At 47.6% G+C, this 26,317-nt stretch overlaps 1 protein-coding gene across 1 annotated transcript in view; it reads left to right on the forward strand.

The window, feature by feature from the left end:
- The window catches only part of ARID1A (AT-rich interaction domain 1A), an 89,238-nt gene extending 64,535 nt beyond the window's left edge, over nucleotides 1-24,703 (forward strand). The window contains exons 5-20 of the mRNA XM_004592214.3: nucleotides 6,465-6,705; nucleotides 6,982-7,071; nucleotides 7,990-8,157; nucleotides 8,783-9,095; nucleotides 11,312-11,457; nucleotides 11,559-11,668; nucleotides 12,623-12,832; nucleotides 15,573-15,780; nucleotides 16,898-17,030; nucleotides 17,213-17,385; nucleotides 17,734-17,884; nucleotides 17,978-18,109; nucleotides 18,194-18,293; nucleotides 18,721-19,615; nucleotides 19,959-20,089; nucleotides 21,635-24,703. Coding sequence (XP_004592271.2) covers nucleotides 6,465-6,705; nucleotides 6,982-7,071; nucleotides 7,990-8,157; nucleotides 8,783-9,095; nucleotides 11,312-11,457; nucleotides 11,559-11,668; nucleotides 12,623-12,832; nucleotides 15,573-15,780; nucleotides 16,898-17,030; nucleotides 17,213-17,385; nucleotides 17,734-17,884; nucleotides 17,978-18,109; nucleotides 18,194-18,293; nucleotides 18,721-19,615; nucleotides 19,959-20,089; nucleotides 21,635-23,371 — 4,938 coding nt within the window. The 3' untranslated portion in view covers nucleotides 23,372-24,703. The remainder of the gene's footprint in view (nucleotides 1-6,464; nucleotides 6,706-6,981; nucleotides 7,072-7,989; nucleotides 8,158-8,782; nucleotides 9,096-11,311; nucleotides 11,458-11,558; nucleotides 11,669-12,622; nucleotides 12,833-15,572; nucleotides 15,781-16,897; nucleotides 17,031-17,212; nucleotides 17,386-17,733; nucleotides 17,885-17,977; nucleotides 18,110-18,193; nucleotides 18,294-18,720; nucleotides 19,616-19,958; nucleotides 20,090-21,634) is intronic.
- The last annotated feature ends 1,614 nt before the right edge of the window (nucleotides 24,704-26,317 follow it).

The following is a 26,317-nucleotide window of genomic DNA, read 5'->3' on the forward strand; positions in this document are numbered from 1 at the left end:
AATCCTGACAACATATGTAGGGGATTTCCTCTTGGAGGTGGGCCTCTGAAGAGCATTCTGGAGACAAAGAGTCTGACCCTTCTCTGCTGTGCATTCCCCACCAGGCAGCCAGAAGGTACCAGGAAGAATGAGCCATTATCCGCAGAACAATAGCCTATTGTAGAAAAAGAGAAGAGCAAGTTTGGTGGGGGGTCTCATCCTATTTGGTGGTTTCTAGGATACAAACCAAGTTTTTTGGAACTGGGTAGGGCAAGAAGGAAATAGTTTTTCTGAGCCTTGCTTGAAGCACTTTCTCTTTATCAGACGGTTGAGTGTCATCCACACAGGAGACCTAAACTAAATGGATAGTGTCAGCTTCTATGTCCCTACACCCCTTACTTACCACCTGTTTAACCCTTGACCCAGATATACCAGCAGGAGTAAGAGGCAGTCTGCTCTGTCTTGATTTGTTCTTGTCATTTCAGCCAACACCAGCTAGCCTGCTGTTTAGGTATAGGTGGTAGTCAATCTGTCAGACTGAGACCACTCCTTGGAAAAACAGTGTAGTAGTTGCGTAACTCCAGAGTCCCTAGTAGTTTACGGTGGGTCAGATTGCACTTTCTAACATTTATGACAAAGACTAAAGAGATTTTTAAAAGTTTCAGTGGCAAACTTCACTGAGGATGTTGTAGAAATATTTGAGGTGGCTGCTTTGCCCTTGGTACCCACAATAATTATGTTGCTTCTTTGTTCATCAAGATATTTTGCTGTATTCCAGCAATGGAATAGCCTCATGCCATGGCTGTAGATGTCTTAGAACAGGGCAGGGAGACAGAAATTGCTAAAGAAATTATAGGGACCAGCAGGTATAAGAGAGGAGCCGATGCTATGTAGGGCAGTCCACAAGAAGCTGTGGGAACACACTCACAGAGGACCTTTTAATTCAGGGCCTGATATCCCCACACAGACATCTAGATTAGGCCATTACAGGCTGTGTATTTGGATTTTGTTCCATAAGGATTATCATTTAGGTGAATATGGCTGAGTTGCGAAGTTGCCACTAACATACACACACACTGCAAACAAGTATGTGGGATTTATCTGGTTGTCTTTATGGGTGTTTACATGCCAATAATCATACATAAAGCAATGTGTACAACTCAGTTCCTCACAGCTGAATAGACACAAGAACTCCATCTGGGGGCTCCTCAAGAATTTACCCAAATTTATGGAAAAATCTCGAGTGTGAGCATTGCCATGAGCCTGTTTCTTAGACTTGCCTATTGACATTGTTTAAGCTGCTTGGTAAAACAAACTGATACCATTCCCATGTGGCTCCACAGGGAGATCTTTTAACCCCCGCCTCTAACCCTGATCTGCCACCTTTCTGCTTGAAAATGTACTTCATCAGGCAGAACTTGTGAATCTTGTTCCAAGAGCATCAGTGTGCACATGCACAGGCACGCACACACACAGGCATGCACGCCAGCCTACCCCTCCTGCTCCCAGTGAGGTATGAACTGTGTGATTTCGGGAATGGTTTTGTTGTGGTGTGAAGAGAGGGTGTTAGCTGCTGAGTTCTGTTTGTCAGCACAGCCTGACAAACCCATGCTGGCATGCACTAAGACTGGGCAACCAATCACAGCTGGAATAGTTATCGTCACGGAGTCCCTATGGGCTTCCTCTATCAGGTCACGTCCCAAAATAACATTGGGCAGTATTTCAAGTGAAGAACTGAAGGCTTTCGGGGCTGTAGCCAGCCTGGGGTGTGAGATTCTGTGTGAAATAGTTGGAACTGCTCCAGTGCTTTTGATCTGCATGGTAGATGAGCAGTAATATGCATGAAACACGTTGGAAACACGTGAGAAAATTCTCCCGGCCCTGCTGCTTCCTTGGAACTGGTAGGACCCTAAATAGGCTGATCCTTACCTCCCCTCTCTGAGCAGGATTATACTTGGAGCAAGGCAGACCTGGGAAAAGAGGTCTTTCCACCAAACGGGTGCTTTAATCTTTTGGGCTATCCTCCCAGAAGACCCATGTTAGGTGGACTCGTTTTGGGAAGCTGAGAATTTGTCCTGACATGCTGGGGTAGACTGGAATTTATTTTTTTTTTTTTTTTTTAAGATTTGTTGTTTATTTCAAAGGGTTAGAAAGATTTTCCATCTACTAGTTCATTCTCCAAATGACTGCGATGGCTGGAGCTGGCTTGGTTCAAAGTCGGAAGCTTCCTTTGGGTCTCCCACCTGAGTGCACTTGAGCCATCCTCTGCTGCTTTCCCAGGCTCATCAACAGGAAGCTATATTGAAAGCAGAGCAGCCTGCACTAAGCAGTGCTATTAAGGGATGCCAACACTGCAAGCAGCCACTTCATCTTCTGTACCTCAGTGCTGGCCCGTGAACTTGTTGTTGAAGGGAAGCGTGTTGTAGAAAACTGAACTTGTTAGGCACATTGAAGTTTGACTCAGTAACCAGACATCCAACTTTTTGTGAAACAAAAAGACCTGAAAAACTGGCTTTTTGTAAGACAAAAGCAGAGGTGTGTCCTGTGTAATAAAAGGACGTGAAGTTCAGAGTAGTACGCGTTTGTGTAGGTAAGTGAGGGAGACTTCTTTTGGAAATTTGTACCCTTACCACCCCCCTTCTATTCTGCAATAAAAATAATTACTGTGATTAGCTACTCAGACTGATGGGTGTGTCTTATATCTTATGCCAGTTATATGTAATTATGTCCCTCATTTCAGTGTATTGTTGCTGGTATTTGACCCTAACCATATGGTGCTAGTTGAGTTTGATGCATAAATCCCAGGGATGTCACAAACTCAGATTTGTCCAGTCCACTCACTGTGTGAGAAAACTAAAGCCCATCTTGTCGCCTCCTGTGTGGGGTCACAACTACCAAGTACCGAAACCTAAGCCTTGGTCTCCTAACTCAAAAGTCTGTACTTTTTCCACAGTACATGTTGTGCCCCAGGATACTGAAGAGAGTAAGTGAACAGTGTGTAGACTTGGGAGTCCAGCAAACTTGGGTTCAGATTTTGTTTCTACCACTTACTTGCAGGGTGACAACTTAAGCATATAATTAATTCAATCTCTCTAGTATCAGCTTTCTCATTTTCAAAATGGTAGCAATGGTAGAGCCTACAGCCAAGAATTTAGAAAACTAACTCGCAAAATGCGCCTCGTAGTAGATACTTCAGTGATAATTGCTGTTAATAGTACATGATTGTTTCTTAAAATTATTTCTTTTTCTTTTCTTTTTTTTAAGGATTTATTTATTTTTATTACAAAGTCAGATATGCAGAGAGGGAGAGACAGAGAGGAAGATCTTCCATCCGATGATTCACTCCCCAAGTGAGTGCAAAGGCCGATGCTGCACCAATCCGAAGCCGGGAACCTGGACCCTCTTCTGGGTCTCCCACACGGGTGCAGGGTCCCAAAGCTTTGGACCGTCCTCCACTGCTTTCCTAGGCCATAAGCAGGGAGCTGGATGGGAAGTGGAGCAGCCGGGACTAGAACCGGCACTCATATGGGATCCCAGCATGCTCAAGGCGAGGACTTTAGCTGCTAGGCCACACTGCCGGGCCCACTTAAAATTATTTCAAACGAGCTACCCCATGCTGACTGTTTGCAATCTATGAGAAGGACAGTTTGAAAGATTGGCCTCACACCAGCCAGATTGGAGAGAAGAAAGCGCTGCTTCCTTGCCCCACGTTACTCTATGCTAAGGCATCCCTGGCTAGACAGGCCGTTGGTGACGGCTGCTTGATGAGCATTTTCTCTCATGAGTGTTCTGGATGTCTTGCAACACTGCCTGACATCTTCAGAGCCCCTTTCCACAGGACACAGATGCTTCAGGGTGTGGGAATCCCGGCCCTGGGCATGCCCAGATTGGGGGGCTGGGTGGGGAACATTGTACGTTTTCTTTAGGTTCCTAAGATCCTCCTTTGGGCTCAAGCAGTCACCTTGTAGATATCCAGGGAGCCTGTTAGAGCAATGCGATGGAAGAAATTAGCTTCTCAGTTGCTGCCCATACCTGGTAACAACTAGTGAGGTTTTTGTGTTTGTTTTTGGTAGATTTTTTTCCTCTAAAGTTTTCAGAAGATATCTGAGGCTTGCCGAATTGAATAGGGGTTCCTGTGTTGAGGGCAGTAGAAATACAGCAGGGGGGCTTTGGCTTTACCTGTGTTTTCTGAAGTGTTTTCACCGTGAAAGTGCTGTGCTTGTAAAAGATAGATGTACACCCATTCAAATGTTCAAATCAAACCGTGATTTTTCAAAGCAATTTGGTCAGAGCCCAAGTTCCAGCTTTATGAATGGACCCTTGATTCCTATTCTGTTCTGAAATGCTAGTTTCCTTCTCCAGTGAGCAAGTGGTTCTTGTTACCAGAACAGACAGTTGGATAAGGATTGGAGATTTGTGAGAAAAAGTGTACAGGGGAGGCTTCTGGTCTCTCAGAGCCCTCGGCTATGGGTCCTGGTGCAGACACTAGGGAAACCTTTACTGGCCCTCAGATGGCTCCTGTTATCATCTGGCTGCATTTGTTAGTGTGTTCTGATTGGCTCACAAGCCAGGTATCCAGGGTTGAAAGCAGGGCAGCTTTATAGCTATACAGCCTTTAAGGGGTAGACAGCACCTTTTTTTTTTTTTTTTTTTTTTATAAGATTTATTTTGCTTTTATTGGAAAGTGAGATATACTGAGAGGAAGATCTTCCGTCTGATGGTTCACTCCCCAGACAGCCGCAATGGCTAGAGCTGAGCCAATACGAAGCCAGGACCAGGAGCTTCTTCTGGGTCTTTCATGCTGGTACAGGGTCCCAAGGCTTTGGGCCATCCTTTGCTGCTTTCCCAGACCACAGGCCAGGGAGCAGGATGGGAAGTGGAACATCTGGGACACAAACTGGCTCTTATATGGAATCCCAGCATGTGCAAGGCGAGGACTTTAGCCACTAGGCTTCTGTACAAGGCCCTATTTTTTTTTTAAGATTTATTCATTTTATTCCAAAGTCAGATATACACAGAGGAGGAGAGACAGAGAGGAAGATCTTCTGTCCGATGATTCACTCCCCAAGTGAGCCGCAACGGGCCGATGCGCGCCGATCCGAAGCCAGGAACCAGGAACCTCTTCCAGGTCTCCCACGTGGGTGCAGTGTCCCAAGGCATTGAGCCGTCCTCAACTGCTTTCCCAGGCCACAAGCAGGAAGCTGGATGGGAAGTGGAGCTGCCAGGATTAGAACCGGCGCCCATATGGGATCCCGGGGCATTCAAGGCGAGGACTTTAGCCGCTAGGCCACACCGCCGGGCCCGTAGAGCCCTATTTTTTAATCTTTAAAAAAAAAGAAGAGAGAGACTGACATCGTTGTGTGGCATACAAGCTCCTGCCTATGATTGCAGCATCCCATATGGGCAGTGGTTCAAGTCACAACTATTCCTCTTCCAATCTAGCTCCTGGCTTTGGGGCTGGCTCGTCTCTGACAGTGGTGGCCATTTGAGGAGTGAACCAAGGGATGGGAAATTGTCTCTGTCTCTCTCTCTTTCTCTCTCCGTCCCTCCCTCCACTCTCCCTCCTCCCCCTTCCTCTCTCCTCCCTCTCCCAGTTTCTCACTGTAAATTAAATAAGGAAGATGCCCTTTGGATTTATCTAGAGGTTGATCTCTTTGAGTTCCCATCTATACTGGAACTAATTCTCACTACCTCTGCACCCAAAAGGCAGTTTGAGAGAGAAAAGGGAGAGGAAAAAACACATAATTTCTACCCAGTGGTTCACTCCCTAAAGGATTTTGTCCAGACTTCTTACATACAGCTCCTGCCAGTGTTTTGTGAAGTTCCCCCCGGAGTAAAAGCTAAGATCTCATTGAAGTGGCTGTCCTCAGGGGCTAACACATGTTAAGAGCCTCTGCCTGGAATCCCAGCATCACATACAGGTACCAGTGCAGGTACTAATGCACTTCGGAGAGCAGCAGCAAGTGGCCCAATTGTTTGGGTCCCTGCATCTTGGAAGAAAATCCTGCCTCCTGACTTAGGACCGGCCCAGCTCCAGCCCTTGGCAACCATTTGGAAAGTGAACTTGCAAATGGGGTATCTATCCCTGTGCCTTTCAAATAAAAGCATATGTAACTGCTTTCCTATGACTGACCATACAACTCGGGCCTGGAAAAGAAGATGTAGGAAATGGAATATGCTTTGAGGAAATGAAAACTGACTTATGGGCCAGGTACACATCCCCACCCATTTGCTTACATGTTTCTTATGACTACTTTTGTACTAGAGTGGCAGCATTGAGTAGTTTTGAGAGATTATATATGGCCTACAAAGTCTAAAATACTCTCTCCCTAGTGCTTAACAGAGTTTTTCACAAGTAAACTTTAGCATCATAATTAAATAATTCTTGTAGTGAATTTGGATATTTAAGGAGATGCTAAGCATGTAGTTTGTTGAAAACATCTTTACTGATTTCATTACTGATCCATGTTCTGTGTCTGTTTCAGGATCTGTCTGGCTCAATAGATGATCTCCCCATGGGGACAGAAGGAGCTCTGAGTCCTGGAGTGAGCACATCAGGGATTTCCAGCAGCCAAGGAGAGCAGAGTAATCCAGCTCAGTCTCCTTTCTCTCCTCATACCTCCCCTCACCTGCCTGGCATCCGAGGCCCCTCCCCCTCCCCTGTTGGCTCTCCCGCCAGTGTTGCTCAGTCTCGCTCAGGACCACTTTCGCCTGCTGCAGTGCCAGGTACCCTTAAGTGCCACTTTTTGGGGAGAGGGAAAGATGATTGGCCCTAGTGATACTGGGAAGCCCTAGCCTTGCACTGGTAGAGGCTAACTCTTGTCTGCAGTTTCCCCTTCCTAGCTGAAAAGGGGAAAGGGGACCCTCTTGGCTGGATCTGTCTGAGGCTGGGAGGTACTTAACCTCTCTATGAGCCACTTTGACCTCTGAATTGACATCCCAGTTAAAATCCTGAGGTTTCACCGCGACTTGTTTACTATCTATCTTCTCTGTCTGGAACAGGCAACCAGATGCCTCCTCGGCCCCCCAGTGGCCAGTCGGACAGCATCATGCATCCTTCCATGAACCAATCAAGCATTGCCCAAGATCGAGGTGAGAACCTGGGCTTTGGAGCAAAAGAGGACTGATAACTTTTGGGAAATTGTATAATCTTGAATCACTGGCTAGCTGTGAAATTGGAATGCACATTGGGTGCAAGCATCATGGTTGCTGTCTGAGACACCAGCATCCTACATGAGCACCATTTTAAGTCCCACTTCTGATACAGTTCGCTGCTAATGCACCTGTGAAAGCAACGAAAGATGGCCCTAATGTTTGGGCCTCTGCCACCTGTCTGGGAGACCCTGGTGGAATTGCCTCACTTCAGTCTGGGCCAGCCCTGGCTTTTGACTCATCCTGACTCAAAACAGCCAGGAATAGGCCAGGTATAAATCAGGACCTCCGTGGATCTTCCATGTGGCTAGCTGGAACTCAAGTACTTGAGCATCATCCTCTGCCTTACACACAGTCCAGTATGGTTTGGAGGTGACTCAAGTAATGCCTTCCTTGCCTTCTGCACCAAAGCACCTGCCCCGGTCACTTACCATTATTGTTTGTCTTTTCAAACTTCTGTTTGGTAGAAACAGTTGACATGCTGTGGTTTCTGTTTTGGGCTACTTCGTATGTGCCTTAAAGGCTAAATGACAATATAACAAATCAGGCACTTCATGCAAGTAGCTGTAAAGAGAACACAAATGATGAAGTCCCAGGAGAACATTTGTTCCCATTATACTGAGCTGATAAGTATATGATTGGGGCCAGTGTTGTGGCAAAGCAGGTTAGGCCCTCTGCAAGCATCCCATATGGGATATAGGAGTTGTGGTTGCTCTACTTCTCATCCAGCTCCCTGGCAATGGGCCTGGGAAGGCAGCAGATGATGACACAAGTGCTTGGGCCCCTGAACACCCACATGGAAGATCCAGATGAAGTTTCTGGCTAACTGCTAACTGTATGTCTACTATCCACAAATAGGTTATATGCAGAGGAACCCCCAGATGCCCCAGTACAGCAACCCCCAGCCTGGCTCGGCCTTATCTCCACGTCAGCCTTCTGGAGGACAGATGCACACAGGCATGGGCTCCTACCAGCAAAACTCCATGGGAAGCTATGGCCCCCAGGGGGGCCAGTATGGCCCACAAGGTGAGTGTGCTGTCCAGGTAGGAGTAGGCAGAGAGGGGAAAGTAGTTCCTTAGCTGATGAGCTGTAGGAGTAAACGTCCTTTTCCTTAAATCTTCCCAACCCAGAGTCTAAAGTAGGACTGTATTGGCTTCCATCTTGTCTCTCCTTAACTATATCACCATGAAGAAGTCTGAATTTCTTTGAGCTTTGTTTTATTTATAAAATGGGACTAAGACTTTTAGCCCAGGACTGAGCAGACACTACAGATGGCAGCAGTCAGGATATTTTTTGGTAAATAAGCGCTAATAGAATAGATGCCTACTTAAGATCAGCCCTAGGCAGATCTGAAGGTGAATCTCAGAGCATGGGATAGAAAGCAAGAGGAGTGTGAAGAAGACTTCCTCGGAGGTTGCAGGGCACAGGTGCCAGCAAAGCCAGGCTTGCTCTGTGCTTTCTGTAAGCTGAGGAAACACCACTGCTTTGCTTAGTTTTCCCATGACAGTGAAAGTTTCTATGAAGTTTGTCTCTTCCCTGATCACAATAGTAAATGATTCTAGCTGCTTGGAGTTTAGGAGCTAAGAGATATTAACGATTAGCCTGTGATTCTCTAACCCAGTTGCTGTGTCCTCTCCCTCTCCCCTTCCAGGAGGCTACCCAAGACAGCCAAATTATAATGCCTTGCCCAATGCCAACTACCCTAATGCAGGCATGGCTGGAAGCATAAACCCCATGAGTGCTGGAGGTCAGATGCATGGGCAGCCTGGCATCCCACCTTATGGCACACTCCCTCCAGGGAGAATGAGTCATGCCTCCATGGGCAACAGGCCTTATGGCCCTAACATGGCCAATATGCCACCTCAGGTTGGGTCAGGGATGTGTCCCCCACCAGGGGGCATGAACCGGAAAACTCAAGAAACTGCTGTCGCCATGCATGTTGCTGCCAACTCTATCCAAAACAGGTAAGGCCTAGGAAATGAAAAGGGTGTCTGTAGACTGGCTTGGGTAATTGAGATGCTTCTGGCCCTGAGTGAGAACATTGTATGTATGCCTATCTAACTGATAAACATTTAATTGAAAGCTCTTCAGAAAACTTGGTTTTATTACATCTTCTATTATAGTGTGGAAGACAATAAAAATGTTGATTCTTGAACATCTTAATTATTATCAATTTCACATGATCAAATCACGTAAAGAAATGTACAGGATAGCTTGTTGTTTGTTTATTTTGCTTTGCTTTGTTTTGTTCAGGTTTATGCTTTTAAAATTTTTTCCTCCCCACCACCTCCTTCCCTCCCTCCCACTCTTTCCTCCCTACTTGGGGAGGTCCTTCCCGGTGGCTGCCCCAGTGGGGTCTCAGCCAGGACAGGTTATTTTGATTGACAAAGTAAGTCTTTAGGGGAGGTGATTTCACTTCTATCAATTTTTCTTTTTCGGTCTGTTCCCAAAAGGCTTCTTGTGATACACATGAAATTTGGGACTGTGGTATAAAAAATGAAAAAGGGTGGTAGGATTGTGGTTTGCCCTTTCTGCCATTGTGCATGGTCCTGTGCTTCTGACTGGTGAGACTGAAGTGCAGGAGACTTTTGCGGGTAGGTTCAGCAACTTAAGTTATCTTCTCTGGGCACAAATTTCTGTTAATGTAGTTGCATTCTTACTCAAGATACAACTCTGCACTAACATATTTTTGGTACCCACTGCCTTTTTTTTTTTTTTTTTTTTTTTTTTTTTTTTTTTTTTTTATTGGAAAGACGTATACAAAGAGGAGGAGAGACAGAGAGAAAGATCTTCCATCTGATGGTTCACTCCCCAAGTGGCCACAGTGGCTGGAGCTGAGCCAATCTGAAGCCAGGAGCTTCTCCAGGTCTCCCACACGGGTGCAGGGTCCCAAGCCTTTGGGCCATCCTTGACTGCTTTCCCAGGCCACAAACAGGGAGCTGGATGGTAAGCAGGGCCACGAGTATTAGAACTGGTACCCATTTGGGATGCTGGCATGTTCAAGGCAAGGACTTTAGCTGCTTACACTATCACGCTGGGCCCCTTTTTTTCTTTCTTTCTTTTCAAATGTTTCTTTTTATTGGAAAGATTAAGGCAGAGAAAGATCTTCCATCCACTGGTTAATTCTCAGGTGACTGCAACAGCCAAAGCTGAGTCCATCCAGAGCCAGAAGCCAGGAGCTGCTTCTGGGTTTCCCACATGGACGCTGAATCCTAAGGCTTTAGGCCATCCTCTGCTGCTTTCCCAGGCCATTAACAGGGAACTGGATGGGAAGTGAAGCATCTGGTACACAAACTAGCACCCATCCCATCACTTGTAAGGCAGAGGATTAGCCAATCAGGCCATTGCTCCAGGCCTGCCCACTGCTCTTAAAGTGAATCTCATTCCAGAGTTGATGAATCAAGATAAAGTAATTGACTGAGAAAGTAGTTTTGATAGACTATCACAGTGATAGAAGTGCAAAGTTTGTGTTATGTCCTTCAAGAAGGATTATAAAATCAGCTCCAGGGGCCCGGCGCGATAGCGTAGCAGTTGAAGTCTTCACCTTGAATGCACTGGGATCCCATATGGTCGTGGGTTCTAATCCCACCAGCTCCACTTCCCATCCAGCTCCCTGCTGGTGGCCTAGGAAAACAGTCAAGGACGGGCCAAAGCTTTGGGACCCTGCACCTGTGTGGGAGACCCAGAAGAGCTCCTGGCTCCTGGCTTTGGATTGGCTCAGCTCCAGCCATTGCGGCCACTTGGGGAGTGAACTATTGGATGGAAGATTTTCCTCACTGTGTCTCCTCTCTGTACATCTGCCTTTCCAATAAAAATAAATCAATCTTTTAAAAAAAGTCACCTCTAGGTGCTATGTCTTGATCCATTCTGATTATGGCTCGGTTAAATTGAGCATTCATCTAGGCTGTGAAAAGGAAATACGGCTTGACTTTGGAGTGTGTCCCTTAAAATTAATGCATTGTTTGTTGTACAGAATTCAAATCTTAATCTTTTGTGGGAAATAGAATTTTGGACTTTCTACATGTTACATAGTTCTATCTTGAGGAAGACACAAAAGTTTTTTTCTTTTTTTTTTTTAAACCTAATAGATGGTCATACAGCCTTAATTACTTTTTAAAACCAAATCTGAAACCTTCCCATTCTAACCCATATCTCTCTCAATTTCCATCTTCTTCCTCAGGCCACCAGGCTACCCCAACATGAATCAGGGGGGCATGATGGGAACTGGACCTCCCTATGGACAAGGGATTAATAGTATGGCTGGCATGATCAACCCTCAGGGACCTCCATATCCCATGGGTGGAACCATGGCTAACAATTCAGCAGGTTCGTACTTGTCCTTGTTCAGCCTAGAGAATGTTTTAAGAGTGATAATCATATTAACTGAATCCATTGGACATGACTTTTTTTTTTCTTCTCTTATATAGGGATGGCAGCCAGCCCAGAGATGATGGGCCTTGGGGATGTCAAATTAACTCCTGCGACCAAAATGAACAACAAGGCAGATGGGACACCCAAGACAGAGTCCAAATCCAAGGTAACAAGCCTCGTCTTGGCTCCTCTCAACTTTGGTCCTATTTTTTTTAGTGATAGAAAGGGGAGAGAAAAAAGGAGTGGTAGTTCTAACCTAGTGCAACATCACTGAATCGTCTGAAAAACCTGCTGTTGCCTCTGTTGTGAAGGACTCCACTCACTTGGGTGACTGGGGCCTGTGAACTTGGGACATCTCCGCTGCCTTCCCAGGCACTTTAATGGGGAGCTAGGTTGAAAGCAGAGCAGCCAGGATTTTGAACTGACACTTACGGGATGCTGGCATTATAGGTGGCTACTTACCCCACTGTGCCTTGATATGTATTGAACAAGAATTTGAAACTGAGCCTTGCTACTTAAAGGCTGTCAGATTTTAAACATTGCTACCTTGGGCTAGTGTTGTAGCACAGTGGTTTGAGCATTGTTTACAATGCAACATTCCATATTAGAATATTACTTCAAGTCCTAGGTGTTTGCTTTCAGTTCAGTTCTGTTCCCTGATAATACCTCCTGGGAAGGCAATGTGTCATAGTTCAACTGCTTGGGCCCCTGCTTGCCATGTGAAAGACCACGATAGAGTTCCTGGCTCTGGCCATGATAGGCATTTGGGGATTGAATCAGTAGATAGAAAATCTCTCTCCCTCTCTTCTTCTCCCTGTCTCCAATTCCGTCTTTCAAATAAGTAAGTAATTCTCTTTTTACGTGGAAGAAATTATAATACCTAATATGTAAAGGCATCCAGCATAGCTCCCAATACATACCATTTAGTTCGTCTTGGCTCTCTTCCTTTACAGAAAGGTCTGGCTCCTTTCTGGCCCTTCAGCCTTGTGAACACAGGGCAGGGGCAAGTGATCACCCTAAAGTAAGCAGTTTTATTGCTACCCTAATCAGGAGACTTCTGAGACTCTTATTATCGGTTTTGAATCTAACCAGTCCATGACTTTTCATCTGTCCCTTCCAGAAATCCAGTTCTTCTACCACAACCAATGAAAAAATCACCAAGTTATATGAGCTGGGTGGTGAGCCTGAGAGGAAGATGTGGGTAGACCGTTACCTTGCCTTCACAGAGGAAAAGGCCATGGGCATGACCAATCTGCCTGCTGTGGGTAGGAAACCTTTGGACCTCTATCGCCTCTATGTGTCTGTGAAGGAGATTGGTGGATTGACTCAGGTGAGTGCTTGACATTTGGCTTTTCTTGTAGTTTGAAGCCTCTTCCCTAGGTACTTGTTAGCTTCATAAGATACCATGCATTCCATAGGACATCCCACTGCTGCTCTGTGAGTCCTATAACACTGACAGGAATCATGAGGCTTCTAGAAGACAGACACTTTCTTAGTAATATAAGCTATTAGCACTCAGTTTTTCATGCATCTGGGATCCCACTGGGGTACAGATACAGAGAATGTTGTAATTATATGGAAAACAGATTGTTGTCATAGCAAATGCAGATGGAGAAATGGGCCTAGTTTTAAACCCTGTCTTAGCCATTTCACAACATGGAAAATTAATCAAGGTGTGTGAACCCTCTGGGTCTTAATTTTTAAAGATTTATTTATTTTTATTACAAAGATACACAGAGAGGAAGATCCTCCGTCCAATGATTCACTCCCCAAGTGAGCCCCAACAGGCCGGTGCTGTGCCGATCCGAAGCCGGGAACCAGGAACCTCTTCCGGGTCTCCCACGCGGGTGCAGGGTCCCAAAGCTTTTTGGGCCATCCTCAGCTGCTTTCCCAGGCCACAAGCAGGGAGCTGGATGGGAAGTGGAGCAGCTCGGATTAGAACCGGCGCATTCAAGGCGAGGACTTCAGCTGCTAGGCCACGCCACCGGGCCCTTAATTTTATTTTTTTAAATGCTTATACCCTGGTAGGCTGCCACAAAAAAAATTTTTTTTAATGTATAGGTTTCAGTAAGCCTTCTGCCACAGAATTGATCTGCAAAATAGTACAGGGACATCTAGAAAAGTTGCTGACCCCTTCATTCCAGAAAGCCTCCTGGTGGAGATGGGATTTCAGGAGATGCTTAATAGAATTAGTTTATGAAGTGGTGGGAAGTTTTGTGTACTCGTTATGGGAGACTTGTGAATGAAGTCTCTCAATCCTTTGGCACCCAGAGTGTTGTTCCTGCTCTGATACTTGACAGGCAAGCAGGTAGACCACCCTGACAGCATACTCTGCCTTACACACTTTGCTCCTGCGTGTGTTCACAGTTGTCAGACCAGAAGCCTGCTCTTACATCAGTTTGTGCCTAGCTCAGGGGAAGACGTAGCAAAGGAAGACTTACTCCAGACCTCAATTAGAAGAGGAAAACAGCTGTCACCAGCAGAAACGAAAGTGACTGGAATGAAGCCAAACAACAGTCATGAATTCCTTCTGCCTTCAGGCTTTATTCCCCTCCCCCACAAGGAAAAACAGAACCAAAGGAGACACGTGCACACTGCCACAAAACGCGTGGGAAGCACAGTAGAAGGCTTCTGATGTAACCTGTGCTTGTTTCTCTCCTCCCTGGTAGTAAGCTGTCCCAGTCAGACTGTTCCCTTGCCTTGGGGCACTGGGATGTCATACTAGGTTTGGCCTCTGACCTGGTTTCTGGATTCACTGAGCCTAGGATGTGAAGTAGGTGAATCCGACAGCCTAGAGCCTGTCTTCAAGAAGAGGAAGAATAGTACATTAAGTTAGTAAAGTTCCAAGATGGGTCCTGAGTTTTTCTAAAGGATTATTAAGGTTTGACTGGGAGGCAGGGGTTCATTCCAGGAACCTGGACCAGGTTGCATGGAAGTGAGTCCAGACTGTCTTCTGCCAAGGCCCTAGGAAGTGTTTCTAGTTACCTGTCCTCTGCTAAATTGTCCCCTCTGGGTTTCCTTGAACTCTTATCTGCTGTCACAGGTTGCAGATGAAGAGGTGTTACAGTCTTTTGGACTTCGTTGTTGGATCTGCACTGGAAAGCCAGTGCTCCCCTGCCTTTGAGGGACAGACTTACAGGTGATAGACCTGCCCAACTGAAGCAGAAAAACTAATCTAAGAAGCCTTTGGGGAATGGTATTTGTTGGTTCTTTTCGATATAAGCTTTTTTTTGGCTTGTTTGTTTGCTGCCACAAGCTAAAACAACAGCCGCAGCAAGCTACACAGGGATGATGGCCATGGGGACAGGAATGAAGGTAGAAACAGAGAGGTTTCATGCCATAGTGGCAGGAGAGGGCTCCAAGGGTAGAGGGGTAGGCAGCAAAACAAGTGGCATACACGCAAGAGTGTGCCTTTATGGCTGGGGGGGTGTGGGTATTACTGGGTGTGAGGCATTGGTGGATAGGGCCGTCAGGTACAATGTGCATTGGTGGGAACAGGGTTACAAAGTTACAGCAGATTGGCAGACAACAAACTTTGAACCTAAAGGGGGTATGAATCTTAAGGAAGCTGAGACATACAGGAAGCAGATATTTAGAATGGTGCTGAGTCAAATGGTGGGGATCTTTCAGGGCTGATGTTTAGTTTAACAAAATAAGTCAGGCAAGGTGGTCGCTGTTAAGTACCACAAAGGTTTCCAGTTTATAAAATGTTTAGTTTTATTAGTGCATTTAAAATGAGATTTGGGTCTCATGGTGATTTGCATGCTATTTTCAGCAGAGCATTTTATAAAGCAAAGACTGACTATGGATTCTGTTCTAATAGTGATAAGGAATTTGCCCTATTTTAGTTATTTACTATGTCATTGTTGTAGTGGTACTGAGGATAGGGAGAAGCCAGCACACATTTAGCTAAGTTGTTGGGTAATCCACCAAAAAGACCGACTTTTGCAGCTACCTCAGAACTCTGATTCCTCAGGAAACTAGTACCTTGCAGCCCTCTGGGTTTTGAGGCCTTGAAGCAGGACAGACCATGTGTAAGGTGTACCCCAATTCTTTGGTTGTTTATGCAGGTCAACAAGAACAAAAAATGGCGGGAACTTGCAACCAACCTCAATGTGGGCACATCAAGCAGTGCTGCCAGTTCCTTGAAAAAACAGTATATCCAGTGTCTCTATGCCTTTGAGTGCAAGATTGAACGGGGAGAAGACCCTCCCCCAGACATCTTTGCAGCTGCTGATTCCAAGAAGTCCCAACCCAAGATCCAGCCTCCCTCTCCTGGTAAGGACAAGTAGATCAGCCCTACCAAGGCAGCCCTACCAAGGAGGAGGGCCCACTCCCCTGGCTCCTTGTTCATGGTGCTTGTTTTCTGAGATGCCAAGACTTAACAGGTTGGCAGACTAAAGAGCGGGCAGTGGCAATTCCCTTGGGATGTACCCTTCAGCAGCCTTTAAGTTTTAATTTTCATTGCACCTGGTGTCTTGCCAAGTGTTTGTAAACTAGTGAGTGGGAGGGACACCCACAGAGTGGAGAAAAACTGACAAATAGCAGTGAGGCAGGGCCATCTGGGAGCTTTGGCCCACTGATGGCAGCGCCTTAGAATGCAGCTCAGACTAGAGCCATGGATTCCCCAGGGAGCTGAGATGGTAATGAATGGGAAGGAAGGGCGGGGAGCAGATGTGAATGGAATGCTGATGGGAGTGTCTCTGTTCACCCTTGGTTGTGAGTGGAGGTTGGAGCCTGGGCATGTATGAGAAGGGAAGAAGGCCAAGACCCTGGAAGGTGGGTGTGAACACATGTGCCCCGGTTCTGACCTGGGGGTGTGATGAGTGCCTGAGCTGCCAATGACTCATCAGCCGAGGGAGGCCTCAGGAATGGGATAGCTGCTGCCTGCGGAACGGTAGCTAATGGAGACATTAATTACTGGTACTTCTGTACTCATCAGTCTAGAAGAACATTTGAACCTGAGAAATGATACTGCTGGAGTTTTGAGAATAGGAGCTCCTAGGCTCCTCAAAATTGTAGTACATATTTGGGGCAGGGTGAGCCCCAACCTATATTTTGGGGGCTGAATAAAAAGCTGCATACCAACCTTACAGTATTTAATAGGTTATAGACAAAATCCTTGGAAAAGTCAGGAAAGCAGGCTTGACTAAAAAATCAGATGAGTGGTGATGTCATGAAAACATATCATTCTTCTCCAAAGATACAAAACCAGAGAGCCGCAAAACTCTCATGTCTGTGACCTGGCCTTGCAGGTCCCCTGCTGGGAAGGATGAGTGAGGCCTTAAAGCCTGGGAAAATCTTTGCCAGAGTAATCCTGGGACAATTGATGTGTTCTATGAAAAGTAAGCACTTCCTGGCAGGCTGCCTCCTCATCTTGCATCCCTGTCCACAGCGGGATCAGGGTCCATGCAGGGGCCACAGACGCCTCAGTCCACCAGCAGTTCCATGGCAGAAGGAGGAGACCTGAAGCCGCCAACTCCAGCATCCACACCACATAGCCAGATCCCCCCTTTGCCAGGCATGAGGTAAGGCCAGAAGCAGGACAGACGGTGTGAGGGACCCTTGGGGCAGGGGTATGGAATTCCTATGCAGCCCACAGGTAGCTCCTTTCACTGCCTGCCCAACTAGTGACTCCTGTGTATGTTGTAGCACACTGGGGAACTGAAAATTGTTTGGGGTATCATTGTTTTTTCTCATTCTGTAATAGGAGCAATTCAGTTGGGATGCAAGATGCCTTTCCTGATGGAAGTGACCCCACATTCCAGAAGCGGAATTCCATGACTCCGAATCCTGGGTACCAGCCCAGTATGAATACCTCTGACATGATGGGGCGCATGTCCTACGAGCCAAATAAGGATCCTTATGGCAGCATGAGGAAAGGTGACCAACTGCTGTGGACCTCGTGTCCCCAAAGCTAGTGCCAGGCAGATGGGGGCACAGCTTTAGGCTGGCTCCAGGTTCTCAAGCCTTGCTCTGAGATGGCATTTCCTGACCTAATCATCCTTCTTTGTCCCTACCTACTTTCTTGCTTCCCTCTCCCTGGGCTCACTGTCACATACATTGTGTTTTGGTAGCTGGGTCTCTTTAGATTTGTTTGTGAGCATGTCAGGAGAAAATAGGAACAGGCCTGTGCTCCGAGGCTAGCCTGGGTCTAGGAGCCAGCCAGGGTGCGGGTGGCTCAGTTTGCCATCCCACCAGAGCACTCACTGCTTGCCTTTCTGCGTTTAGCTCCAGGGAGTGATCCCTTCATGCCCTCAGGGCAGGGCCCCAACGGTGGGATGGGAGACCCCTATAGCCGGACCGCCGGCCCTGGGCTGGGAAATGTGGCAATGGGACCACGGCAGCACTATCCCTACGGTGGTCCTTACGACAGAGTAAGGTAAGCACAACTGCTGCTCCTGCCCTGCTTCTGGTCCCCACACTTCCAGCTCTAGAAGATTCAAATTCTAACCACTTCTCTAATTTTATTTAGGACGGAGCCTGGAATAGGGCCTGAGGGAAACATGGGCACTGGGGCCCCCCAGCCGAATCTCATGCCTTCCACCCCAGACTCGGGGATGTATTCTCCTAGCCGCTACCCTCCGCAGCAGCAGCAGCAGCAGCGGTAAGTGCAGCCCAGGGTCAGAGCTGCCATGGAACTCACTTTGCCACCGCCCGCCCTGACCCTCAGTCTGCCTCCCTCCTGCAGACATGATTCCTATGGCAATCAGTTCTCTACCCAAGGCACCCCCTCCGGCAGCCCCTTCCCAAGCCAGCAGACCACAATGTATCAGCAGCAGCAGCAACAGGTGAGGAGGGTAACTGGAATGGGTTTCCCTTGACAACCAACCTGTGTGTGTGTCTAGAAACTCCTTTGAAGAGGTGAGTGTTCTTCTGTCACCCAGATAGCCAGTTCTGCCCAAATAGCCAAGTCTTCAACCTGGTCCCTCTTCAGAACCCAGTCTAGTATCCTGCATTCTCCAAAAGGGCAAGAAAGAGATTTAATTTGATTTGAAGTTTTGTGTAGTTTTTTATTTGGAATAAGGCAGAACCAGTATGGGAAGACGGAAGGGTAGTTTCCTGGAGGGTTGACTTGAGGAGATACTCTGTGAAAGTGCTTCCTTGTTCTCCTGGAGTCTACAGCCTCTTTTCAGGGACAACTATAGCATCCTAGCATTGTGGGTTTTGTGTCTCTGAGAGCAAACTGTGAATTTCCCCTCCTCTTATATCTTATAGAATTATAAGCGGCCAATGGATGGTACCTACGGCCCTCCTGCCAAGCGGCATGAAGGGGAAATGTACACTGTGCCGTACAGCACTGGGCAGGGGCAGCCTCAGCAGCAGCAGCAGTTGCCCCCAGCCCAGTCCCAGTCTGCCAGCCAGCAACAAGCTGCCCAGCCTTCCTCTCAGCAAGATATGTACAACCAGTTCAGCAATGCCTATCCTGCCACTGCCACCGCTGCTACTGAACGCCGACCAACAGGCGGTCCCCAGAACCAGTTTCCATTCCAATTTGGCCGAGACCGTGTCTCTGCACCCCCTGGCTCCAGTGCCCAGCAGAACATGCCACCGCAAATGATGGGCGGCCCCATACAGGCATCGGCTGAGGTTGCTCAGCAAGGCACCATGTGGCAGGGGCGTAATGACATGACCTACAATTATGCCAACAGGCAGAGCACGGGCTCTGCCCCCCAGGGCCCTACGTATCATGGTGTGAACAGAACAGACGAAATGCTGCACACAGATCAAAGGGCCAACCACGAAGGCCCATGGCCTTCTCATGGCACCCGCCAGCCCCCATATGGCCCCTCTGCCCCCGTGCCTCCCATGACCAGGCCCCCACCATCTAACTACCAGCCCCCACCAAGCATGCAGAATCACATTCCTCAGGTATCCAGCCCCGCTCCCCTGCCTCGGCCAATGGAGAACCGCACCTCTCCTAGCAAGTCTCCATTCCTGCACTCTGGGATGAAAATGCAGAAGGCAGGTCCACCAGTGCCTGCCTCACACATAGCGCCTACCCCTGTGCAGCCCCCCATGATTCGGCGGGATATCACGTTCCCACCTGGCTCTGTTGAAGCCACACAGCCTGTGTTGAAGCAGAGAAGGCGGCTCACAATGAAAGACATTGGTAAGAACTCCCTTGCTGGGTTGCACAATCCACCACTTTCCACCTTGTCCATTGTTTTCCTCAAGCCTGATATTCTGGATGAGGTTGTAGCTGGTCCAGAGTTAACTAATGACCACTGTACTTTGGGTAAGGAAGAACTAAGCTGCTAATAGATTCCAGGCTTTGCTGTGCAGTGATGTCCCCGGGAGCTTGGGCATTGTGAGAGCCAGGTGTGTGTCATCTGCAGATGAACTGCCTTCCACCTTGCATCATCTGCAGCGTAGCCTGACTGATAGGGCAGCTCTGGGGTTGCCTCCAGCCAATCTGGACTTGGTGGATGGATGACATAAGAGATTTATTTCAGGAACCCCGGAGGCCTGGCGGGTAATGATGTCCCTCAAGTCTGGGCTGTTGGCAGAAAGCACATGGGCATTAGACACCATTAACATCCTGCTGTATGACGACAACAGCATCATGACCTTCAATCTCAGTCAGGTGAGTACAGAGCAGGAGGGCGTGCTGTAATCCTGACTGTGGGTAATACTAAATGATGAACCCATAGCCGGCCGACTTGGTCTGCCTCTCAGATACCTTCCATTGCACTGGACACAGGCTCAGCATATTGAGTGCAGTAATAATTTGTGTATTCTATTTAGGAGACATTGATGTTCAGGAGGATACCTTTGCTAGATCTCTGAGAAAAACCTGTGGTCTTGACATCTTTGAACAGAACCATTTCTGTTTTTTCCCTTTCTTACTTCTGGCCTGAGTAAAAGCATTCTTTGCTGATGCCAGCTTCCTTGGGATAGAATAAGCGCCAGGACTGTTTTCAATACATCATCTTTCATTTTATTTGGACAGCAGAGAGTCAGGAGGTGTCTTTGGTTCATTCCCCAGATAGCCACACTAGCCAGGCAGCACTCACCAGGGTTGGGCCATCATCTGCCTCCCAGCGTGTATGTTAGCTGGTTTGAAAGCAGTGTCAGGACTCAAACCAAGCACTGAAGTATAGGTCGTGAGCAACCCCCAATATTTCGTTTCATGCTCATCTTCAAAGCAGTCCACAGGCACAAATATGGCCATTGAGGAAATAGACACAAGTTCACACAACTGTCAATGAGATCCTTCTGATTCCAAAGCCTGACTTTTTTCTCATTGCGTAATGGTGCCTCCCCTGAGGAAGTAAAGGAACAAATCTGTATTGAGCAATTTTCATGTGCCAAGCATTTAACACATTCTGTTCAGATCGCAGAACAGTCCTGTGAAGTTGAGGAACAGTGATCATTTCATGTTAGCAAGCTAGTTCCTGGAAAAAAACTAACTATAGGCTTAGATCTTTTTTTAATTCTAAAGCCTGTCCTGTTTTGTTTATTTATTTGTTTATTTTTCACTCTGCTGCAGCCAAAAATTAGCTTGACTGGAAACTAATGTTTTCTTCTAGAGGTGTGTGGCCCGTATTCAATCCACACGGGAACTTGGATGTCCTCAGCAATGGCTTGTTTCAGTGTTTGGAGAGCCAGGGCATTGCCCTGGTGGTTAGACTGCAGGATGCGTGGTCTAGCCTCCTGGGTGTTGGGGAGTTGATCTGTCCATGCTGTACCTCCTTCTCAGCTCCTGCCAGCTGGACTGTCCCAGCATGCATGGGCAGGCGCTCAGCTGGGGAGTGCCAATGTGGAGAGGGTCTTGAGAGAGACGCTTCTGATGTTCACGATAGAAAACCAGCCCCTTGGGAGGAAAAGAGGAGACTGAGAGGGATAGAGCTGCCTGCTGGCGTTTCCATGCTGCTGGAGGCAGGCAGATGTGGAGGGAGTTAGGACAGGAGGAAACTCCTTGTACCAGACCTAGGAAGGCCACTCCTGGCTTCAGCCTGCCCCACCCCGAATTTCGGCAGCCAGCCTTAAAAAAAATGGGGCGGTGGGTGGGGGAAGCAACCCTGCCTCTCCCAGGTGATGGTTATTTGACCCACAAGGAAAGGGAGTGGTGGTTTTGTTCTGGGACATTCTTCTTACCTTTATTTACTTCCTTTTCTTTGTTTTTTAGCTCCCAGGGTTGTTAGAGCTCCTTGTGGAATATTTCCGAAGATGCCTGATCGAGATCTTTGGCATTTTAAAGGAGTATGAGGTGGGTGACCCGGGACAGAGAACACTACTAGACCCAGGGAGATTCAACAAGGCGTCTAGTCCAGCCTCTGCGGAGGGGGAGGAGGAGGAGGAAGAAGAAGAATTTCTGGGTCCTAAACTGGAGGGGGACGCAGAGGAGGAAGTTGAAAATGATGAGGAGCTGGCCTTCCTGGGCAAGGACAGGTTGGCCTCCGAGAATGTCGAGGAGAAGCTGACAAGCAAGTTCGACAAGCTGCCGGTGAAGGTCGCCCAAAAGAACGACCCGTTTGTCGTGGACTGCTCCGATAAGCTTGGGCGTGTGCAAGAGTTTGACAGTGGCCTGCTCCACTGGCGGATTGGTGGGGGGGACACCACTGAGCATATCCAAACCCACTTTGAGAGCAAGACAGAGCTGTTGCCTTCCCGGCCTCACGCACCCTGCCCAACCACCCATCGGAAACATGTCACGACAACAGAGGGTACACCAGGGACGACAGAACAGGAGGGGCCCCCACATGACGGCCCTCCCGAGAAGCGGATCACGGCTACCATGGATGACATGCTGTCTACACGGTCCAGTACGTTGACCGAGGAGGGGGCTAAGAGTGCGGAGGCCGCCAAGGAAAGCAGCAAGTTTCCGTTTGGCATCAGCCCAGCACAGAGCCACCGGAACATCAAGATCCTTGAGGACGAACCCCACAGTAAGGATGAGACCCCACTGTGTACCCTTCTCGACTGGCAGGATTCCCTTGCCAAGCGCTGTGTCTGTGTGTCTAATACCATCCGAAGCCTGTCATTTGTGCCAGGCAACGACTTTGAAATGTCTAAACACCCAGGGTTGCTGCTCATCCTGGGCAAGTTGATCCTGCTGCACCACAAACACCCAGAAAGGAAGCAGGCACCACTAACTTATGAGAAGGAGGAGGAACAGGACCAAGGGGTGAGCTGTAACAAAGTAGAGTGGTGGTGGGACTGCTTGGAGATGCTCCGAGAAAACACCTTGGTCACACTCGCCAACATCTCGGGGCAGTTGGACCTCTCTCCCTACCCTGAGAGCATTTGCCTGCCTGTCCTGGATGGACTCCTGCACTGGGCCGTTTGCCCTTCTGCTGAAGCCCAGGACCCCTTCTCCACCCTGGGCCCCAATGCCGTCCTCTCCCCCCAGAGACTGGTCTTGGAAACCCTCAGCAAACTCAGCATCCAGGACAACAATGTGGACCTGATCCTGGCCACACCCCCCTTCAGCCGTCTGGAGAAGTTGTATAGCACCATGGTGCGCTTCCTCAGTGACCGAAAGAACCCGGTTTGCCGGGAGATGGCCGTGGTACTGCTGGCCAACCTTGCGCAGGGGGACAGCCTGGCCGCCCGTGCTATCGCCGTGCAGAAGGGCAGCATCGGCAACCTCCTGGGCTTCCTGGAGGACAGCCTGGCAGCCACGCAGTTTCAACAGAGCCAGGCCAGCCTCCTCCACATGCAGAACCCGCCCTTTGAGCCAACTAGCGTGGACATGATGCGGCGGGCTGCCCGAGCGCTGCTCGCCTTGGCCAAGGTGGACGAGAACCACTCGGAGTTCACGCTGTACGAGTCACGGCTGTTGGACATCTCGGTATCACCATTGATGAACTCATTGGTGTCACAAGTCATTTGTGATGTACTGTTTTTGATTGGCCAGTCATGACAGCCGTGGGACCCCTCCCCCCGTGTGTGTGTGCGTGTGTGGAAAACTTAGAAACTGACTGTTGCCCTTTATTTATGCAAAACCACCTCAGAATCCAGTCGACCCTGTGCTGTCCAGCTTCTCCCTGGGGAAAAAAGTCTCTCCTGTTTCTCTTACCTCCTCCCGTGCCCCCCTTTCTGTTCCTTGTCCTTCCCCTAACTCCCCTCAGGACCCCATCCTATTTGAAAAGACAAAGCTCTGCCTACATAGAAGACTTTTTTTATTTTAACCAAAGTTACTGTTGTTTACAGTGAGTTTGGGGAAAAAAATAAAATAAAATAAAACTGGCTTTCCCAGTCCTTGCATCAACGGGATGCCACATTTCATAACTGTTTTTAATGGTAAAAAAGAAAAAAAAAAAATACAAAAAAAAACTCTGAAAGATAAAATGGTGACTGCTGAACTGTGTGTTGTTTATCATTGTACATTCACAATCCTGCAGGAGCCGAGGAGTTCGCAGTTGTGGGCAGACCTGTCCACTGGAGAGGCCTGTGCAGTAGAGTGTAGACCCCTTCATGTACTGTACTGTACACCTGATACTGTAAACACACTGTAATAATAACGTCTCACACGAAAATGAGAGAACGCTGGGTCAGCAGCAAGCTGTAGTTTTTAAAAATGTTTTTAGTTAAATGTTGAGGAGAAAAAAAAAAGGCTTTTCCCCCAAAGTATCATGTGTGAACCTACAACACCCTGACCTCTTTCTCTCCTCCTCGATTGTATGAATAACCCCAAGATCACCTCTTAGAACTGGTTTTAACCTTTAGCTGCAGCGGCCACGCTGCCACGTGTGTATATATATGACGTTGTACATTGCACATACCCTTGGATCCCCACAGGTTGGTCCCTCTCCCACCTACCCCTTTCTAGTATGACGAGTTAACAAGTTGGTGACCTGCACAAAGCGAGACACAGCTATTTAATCTCTTGCCAGACATCGTTCCTCGTGGTGCGATGCTGTACAGGTCTCTGTAAAAAGTCCTTGCTGTCTCAGCAGCCAATCAACTTATAGTTTATTATTTTCTGGGTTTTTGTTTTGTTTTGTTTTCTTTCTAATCGAGGTGTGAAAAAGTTCTAGGTTCAGTTGAAGTTCCTGATGAAGAAACACAATTGAGATTTTTTCAGTGATAAAATCTGCATATTTGTATTTCAACAATGTAGCTAAAACTTGATGTAAATTCCTCCTTTTTTTCCTTTTTTGGCTTAATGAATATCATTTATTCAGTATGAAATCTTTATACTATATGTTCCACGTGTTAAGAATAAATGTACATTAAATCTTGGTAAGACTTTTGTGAGGCTTTTTATTTTCAAGCAGTTTACAAACGTGACCTTGCAGGGAGGGGAGAAAAAAAAAGCTGTCCCGTTTTGAAACCAATTGTAATTAGTGTTGGCATCCAGGACACTGTCATTTCTTTACCTTCATCCACCACAATCAAGAAAAGTCTGAGATACTTTGGAAGTGGAAGTTCTGAGTATGAAAAATGTATTAGCCACTTCAAGTGGGTTTCATTAGCAGGAGTGATAGTCTAAGAAGAGAAAACATTTTGGAAATGGTTGGCAAAGAGGACATCTGTTTTCTTAGAAATTTTGAATATGAAAGCCTTATATGTCTCTAAACTGGCTTTCCCCTAACTGTGGAACATTAAGCCACATTGCCGTCTCTGCTTGGAAGTCTAATTTGAAAAGGCAGGCTAAAACATCCTGCCATCCCGCCATAGAAATTTGTCTTCTCAGTAAGTTACAACTTCATCCTTGTATTATTTGGCAAAAATAAATGAATAAATAAATAATAAGATCTTAGCTCCAGTCATTTTTTATATTTTGTCACCACTCTAATGAGAGGAATCTTCAACCATCACCACTGGAGTTGCAGTCATTGCCAGCCTTAGTGGATTCTTGAAATACTCTCCAAACTGGCTGCCTAGCTTTTGCTTTCCCTGATTGAGCTTTTTTTTTTTTTCTCTTAAAGATTTATTCAGTTTATTACAAAGTCAGATATACAGAGGAGGAGAGACAGGAAGATCCTCCGTCCGATGATTCACTCCCCAGGTGAGCCGCAACGGGCCGGTGCTGCGCCGATCCGATGCCAGGAACCTGGAACCTCTTCCGGGTCTCCCACGCGGGCGCAGGGTCCCAAGGCATTGGGCCGTCCTCGACTGCCTTCCCAGGCGACAAGCAGGGAGCTGGATGGGAAGTCCCGGGGCGTTCAAGGCGAGGACTTTAGCCGCTAGGCCACGCCACCGGGCCGATTGAGCATTTTTTCAACATGGCAAACAGAACTAGCCCTTCAAACCCCAGGATCAAACTCCTTATAGCGCTTCTGACTCAAGTCCAGATCCTTAAAACGGCCAGTGAAGCCACCGGGTAGCACCTTGCTTACTGCCGTTCTGTACCATCTCCAGTCTTCCCTCCATCAGCCAGGGTTCTTCCCATCTTTGGGGTTTTTGTACTTGCTGATCCCTCTTCCCAGAATCAGTCACCAAATATCTACGTGGCTCAAGTCTTGATCATCTTCAGGTCTTGACTACTTGTCATATGAATTGGGCTTTATTATTTGGGCAGTAGAGAAATATCTTCTATGCACTAGTTCATTTCCTCAAATGCCCACAACAGCTGGTACTGAATCAGGTTGAAAGCAGGAGCTAGAAACTCAACCTGAGCACCCCAAATGGGTGGCAGGGCTCCACCATCCCAGCTCCCTCCCAGGGGGTGGACTAGCAGGAAGCTGGGACTTGAACCCAGGGACTGAAAAGGGATTCAAATGCCCCAACTGATGTCTTTTGTCTTTTTTGAAGGGAAGAGTTTATTGGGGGGGGGGAGGGGTAAGGTTTATTTGAAAGACAAAGCAACAATAACAAAAAATGCAGATAGGGCCTGGCGCCATGGCATAGCATAGCAGCTACA

The sequence above is a fragment of the Ochotona princeps genome, chromosome 2 (assembly GCF_030435755.1).
Source record: "Ochotona princeps isolate mOchPri1 chromosome 2, mOchPri1.hap1, whole genome shotgun sequence".
NCBI classification, from domain to species: Eukaryota; Metazoa; Chordata; class Mammalia; order Lagomorpha; family Ochotonidae; genus Ochotona; species Ochotona princeps.